This window comes from Drosophila navojoa, chromosome 4 (assembly GCF_054131105.1).
Source record: "Drosophila navojoa isolate 15081-1374.11 chromosome 4, UAZ_NAV_1.0, whole genome shotgun sequence".
NCBI classification, from domain to species: Eukaryota; Metazoa; Arthropoda; class Insecta; order Diptera; family Drosophilidae; genus Drosophila; species Drosophila navojoa.
In genome coordinates, this window is record NC_142892.1 from 2,035,563 (window position 1) to 2,041,562 (window position 6,000).

Consider the following 6,000-nt stretch of genomic DNA (forward strand, 5'->3'; position numbering starts at 1 on the left):
TTATTATTATTGTTGGCATTAAGCACACGCTCTTTCTAGTTTTTTATGATTGCATTTTTTTTTTATTTTTTTTTTACAAATTGACTAAGCAGCTCACTTGAGCCCGCGACGCTCTGACTGCATTGATAAGGTAAACAAACAAAAACAAAGGCAACGTCACACGTAGACGGCTCATGAACAATAATTATACATGATGTCAACATAGATATACCTAAGGCCTGAACACGCTCTGAACAGCTGTTCAAAATCGAAGGGGCTATGAAGGAAGGCGGGAATGAAATGGAATATCTGCAAGCGGCTTTGCTTAGTGGACAAAAACTTTCCTATAATTTCTCAGTTGTTTATAGAATAGTTGAAGTTCTCTTGAAAGCCAAATTCTTAAAGGCCCATTTGGTTTAGATCTACACTGTGTAGAGTTAGGAACTTCAGTTGTAAATTGATCTTGTAGGAGAGGTCAAGAAGCAGCTGGGAAAAATATCTTAGCACATGTAGCTTGAACCTAGGACAAAGTACTTAAGACAAAGCTCTGTGGCCAAAGGTACTCAGATAACGGCACTTAGAGAAAGATCGTCTGATACGGATAGTTAAATAAAAAATTTATAGATAAAGATCTCAGGTAAACAACATGTAGACAAAGTTCTTGATTAAATAGTTTAGGAGTTGTAGATATCTGAATAAGGAAAAAGACAATAAGGGTACTTGACTGTTTAAGTAGTATAAGTAGACCATAGTAGACCATAACTGAGGGCCTTGCTAAATAGACAGTGAGACAAGACTTGATGGGCTATGAAGGTGTTCACTGAACTGCCATTAGATTATTATTACATAGATCAAGTATGCATATTATTTAATATGTACTTCATATAGACATCTGACAGATCAGCTTCGGATTTTTTTTTTTTTTTAATTGACACGTCAGAATGTAGATCGAACTCACGATCAGTTGGCATGTTCAAGTAATCAGAAATTAGGTCGAAATAATCCTCTGATTAAAATCTAAAACGTAGGCGTATCCGTTGATAGCCAGCTGAACCTGCAGCTGAACTTAACTATTATTCAATAGACTACTATACTTAAAGTGTAGATCTCTGGATTTAATTGAAAATCTGATTGACATCTGGTGACACCTGCCATATATGTATATATCAACTCTATTCTAAGTTACATGTTGATCAATTATTATAGATCTTGAGTAGGTCTATCGGGATAGGAAAGAAGCTAATATAATGTTTGGGTCAGAGATAAGTATTTAAATACGCAAAGCTCTTGGTATTGATTGATCAGTAGCTTAACAGTTCACTTAGCCTTAGACCGTTATATAGAATCGATAGAGTGTGAATGCAATCGTTGGCATATGTGCCAAGGATAGATGAATATCTGGCAATGCATTTCATATAGAGCAGCTAAATGCTTAGACGATCATCGATAGACGAGCTGCATCAGCTCTCGAGAATTCACATGTCATTCACATCTCCGGGATCTTCGAGTCAGCCTTTGGCAATCGCGTGAATTGTCGCTTGGCGTTAATTATGTCAATTATGCGAGCTTTGCGTCAGTTCTAGCACCGATCTACTTATAATATATATATATATAGTACTTAGTCGATGACGACTTTGCACTTTGAGCTGCGCACATGGAAGTAAGTGAGCCAGCGCCCCTCGGTCACCTGTGCATTGAGCTGAGCTGAATGTAAATAAAACTGTGTCGCAGTTGCAGCGGCCGATTATTCGTACGCATCATAAACTAATCAATTAATAAAGCCAACTTCAAAGAAAAGGAAAACACAATAAACGAATGTAAATGAAAGCGATAAGCGATAAGCGCGAACTAGACAAAACACAAAACACAAATGCCAACAAAAAAATGTTGATAAGCCGTCGAGCTATAAAAGCAGCGGCGGTTGCTACACAGCTAAACAGAAACGTTTCGCCAGTGGAGCGATCTCAACGAGAAATACCAAATATATACGAAAAAGGAACTACATATACATATACCAACACATAAATACCAAAAATGTCAGCTGCAAATAAAGTGAATTACTTGGTCGGCGCTACGTCGCGTTACATTGCCGGACGGCATGCCGTGCAGACGGTCTACTGGCGCACCTCCTCCGGACCCGATTCCCGCATGCTGAAGACGAAGAAGACGTGCGAGTTCGATCGCAGCTCCAAGGCGCCGCAAAGCGTGCGAATGCAGCGATACAATCGCAGCTTCATCAACAAGGAGTAGCAAAGCCCGCCACGAACAAAACTTATATAGTTCCTACATTGTATATACATATATTTCGATTAAGGTATATTTATTGAGCGAAAAAAAGAGGAAAACAAGCAAGAACACAAATATGAAATAAACTTAGAATTAAGCTGAAAAAAAAAACAAACTAAATAGTCATTCGCTTACGTTATTTGAGAACTGCTGATAGGATTGCTTATATGCGTCATCGATGCGACGCTTTGAGCATGGGTTCAAAGCATGTCGAGTGTGTGGCATGATTGGAGGAGCTGTGTCAACGCCTCTGACACAGTTAGATAGCGTGAGCACAACTGTACTTTTTTCTTAGAGAACCGAGGAATTGCCTATTTATATGGAGCTTTCATTGAAGATTGAGGTGAGTGCTATTCAGCTTTGACCAGATATTACTGAATGTACGGTAGTACTCTATGTAGTCTATATTCTATATATGGAATATATGTGTTATCTGCTGACTTGAAGTATCTGATATTAAACTCTATCTAATCTTATTGAACTCTATCTACTCAGCTTTATAAGAGTATAAAGAGCCGAGCATAGGCGTAAGTACGGGGCAAGTACATTATCTCCGAATTTCAAGTTCACAAAATCAATACCGAGTCTATATAAATATTTAATTTGATTTCTTTATTAGACGCGTGAGCTAATATAAAATTAAAAGTGATTTAATATGAAGCACTCACACACTTTTCAGAGCTTTCCCATATAGTCTCAAAACACATTCTCCATCTTCTCTTTAATTTATGTATTTTTATTTAGTTTTTATATTTATTACATACATTGAGTTCTCATTTATTTATGTGTGTGATGTCGTATGTATACGTGTATATATGTATATATATATATATATATATACATACATATATATATATATATATACATACATACATATATATATGTATATATATGTTTGTATTTTGTATTTTCTGTATATATATTTTGTTTTGTTTTTATTTTTGTGTTTATTTCATATTAAGTTTTATAATTTCGTTTTAGATATCGATCGTACTTAATTTGTATAGTATATTTAGCATTTAGTTAATATAATTCTGTCTCTCCTTCTTTCGCTTTTGTCGTGGGTGAAATGTTTTTTTTTCTTTTCTTGTTTTTGTTTTTGCTTTTCTTCTTCTGCTTCGTTTGAAGTATTTTTTTAATTTAATTGTTTACTTAAAATTACAGCCTTTATAAATAATTATTTTCTTCATGCCTTGCCAGAGCCTAATCTCTGCATTTGCACTGCTTCTTCTTCTCCACCTCCTTCTTCATTTTTTTTGTTTTTATTTATTTTTTTTAATATGCATTTGCTTTATACTTCATATTTCGCTTGACATTGTACTACGTATCCACTTTTCTTTTATATTTCTTTTACTCTGTAATTTTTCTATATATATAGATTTTTTTTTTTGGATTTTTGAATAATTTGCACACATGTATACATATTTATATATATGTACATATATAATAGTTATCTAAATATATATTCATATAGATTTCTTCGACAATTTCAGTTGGGCTGATTTTTATTCATTTATTTTTTATATTTTTTTTTGTTGTGTTGTGTAGTGTAGTTGCTTAAATACCCGCTCACAAAGTGAATATGGCGTATATTGGTTTTATATTTATTTTTTTGCACACGGAAGTTTTTGTAGTTGTACACATTAAAACCCACGAAAAAGTGTTTGTTTTTATTTTTTTTTTCTTTGGTTTCTGATGCTTGGAATATGTTTTTAATTTTATTTTTTAATATTTTTATTAATTGTTATTATTTACCTAACTCAATTCACACATTGAAAACAGTTTTATCGTTTATCTCAAAAGAGAAAAATATATATTAATTATTATCTTTAATATTTCTTTTTGCTTTTTTTTTTTTTTTTTTTGATTAAAAAATATTGCAGCTCCAAATTGTAATACTTCGTTTATCATAATTATTATTATGAATATTTATTTTAAATATTTTGTATATTCTTTTAGACAGCTGTACTTGAAGCTAGCATAGAACAGAGTAGATCTCGATCTATATGCCTCTCCATAAACTGCTTTCATCGTACCCCCAATGCAAGCTAAACCAATTCCATTCTATGCCAGTTGGTTGGATATATATGTATATATATTTATGTATATCCATATATATATCCAGATATATTCAGTTTGTTAAAACCCGAATCTTGATCTGTGTTTTCTTTTGTTATTGTATTTTGTAAGTGTGTCTTGGGTTTCTTGTATTTCTCATATGTATTACGTATTGGATGTATTTATATACATATATGTATGTATATATATATATTATGTAGTTTGTAGTTGTATCTCTTGTATATATAGACTCGTGTGGTAAATTTTTAGCTAGAGCTTGTTTTTGTCATACGGAAGAATTTGGATACATTTCAATATTTTTTTTTCCTTAATATTTTTTTTTTTTTTTTTTTTTTTTTACTGTGTTTGTAGCTAAAAGTTAGAATTTGTCTAGAAGTTTTGTTTTTGCTAATCTTTGATATTATTTTTTCCATAGTTCTAACTGGGCATATGTGTGTCGGTGTGGATGTGTGTGTGTGTGTCTTCCGCTAATTATCTAATCTTGTTTAATATTGTTTTCATTACGCAAATTTGCTTCAGCATTTGTTTGAATTTTATAACAAAAATATTCGCTTTGATAGTTGAGAAAATAATATTTTGATTTATCAAATTAATTTGTAATTTATTAATTCGTCAGCAGAAGGATAAATCCCAATAATCTTTAAATAGTAACTCAATAATAATCAAGTCTTCACTTTTAATTTTATTTAAACCTAATATTTCTTTAACTTGTCAGCAGTAAGCAAAATGTTAATAATAAATTTTGTTTCGAATAAATTAATCCATTAAATATATATATATTTTTTTATTTTATTTGTCAGCAGAAGGCAAAAACTAATTAGCTGAATTGCTTGTGAAGTTCGAAAATTAAATTTTGATTTATTAGAAATTAGAAAAATATCATTTGTAGGTTAAATACAATAAATTCTTTGATTTTCTTTCTTTTTTTATTTTTGTATATTCGACTAAAAATACTCAACAATTTTTTTTGTTTACTTGAAACCATTTTAGCTACAATTTATATATATACATATATATGTATATATATATATATATACTTATACAACACTCATATTTTCCAGTTGTTTTTCACCATTTGCCATATAATATATGTTTGTTGTAGTTGTTGTTTCTGTGTTGACTCAAAACATTGCTACGATATTCTCGAAATTCTTTGGTATATATATGTATATATATATGTACATATGGTATGTATGCATTTGTATGTATGTGTATATAAGAAGCAAACTCTCAGAAAATTCGTTTTGCTGACAATAATGATCCAAAAAAGATGAATAGTTTGGGGTTTATTTAAATAGAGCCTCTTTCTTTCTCCATCTATTGCTTTCTCTTCCCACTCTCTGTGATCTTTCAAATGTTTGTAAGACAACTTGTCTCTTTTTTACCTATATTTTTCCTTATTGAAAAGCTTAAAGGCTTCGAATCGCATGGGTGCAATCGTATATTTGATCATTTATCTGTCTGAAGGACTTGTCTCTATTATAAGACGAATATCTTGTCTAATCTCTTACCTCATTTCGCTATTGTCCTCTCAGATAAGTCCTCTATATCTCACTACCTCCCATTCCCCTAGCTGATTCTCTAGCTCCCTCTCGCTCCATCTCTCTCTCTCTCTCTCTCTGCTGTTATATGTTTCAGTTTTACAAAAACTGGATC

The 6,000-nt window shown here is 31.6% G+C and overlaps 1 protein-coding gene across 1 annotated transcript; it reads left to right on the forward strand.

Moving 5' to 3' along the window:
- Positions 1 to 1,896: 1,896 nt before the first annotated feature.
- On the forward strand, positions 1,897 to 2,390 carry LOC108651694 (uncharacterized). Its single transcript, XM_030383633.2, has one exon. The coding sequence runs from the start codon at positions 2,014 to 2,016 to the stop codon at positions 2,227 to 2,229; it is 216 nt and encodes a 71-aa protein (XP_030239493.1). The 5' UTR covers positions 1,897 to 2,013; the 3' UTR covers positions 2,230 to 2,390.
- Positions 2,391 to 6,000: the final 3,610 nt, after the last annotated feature.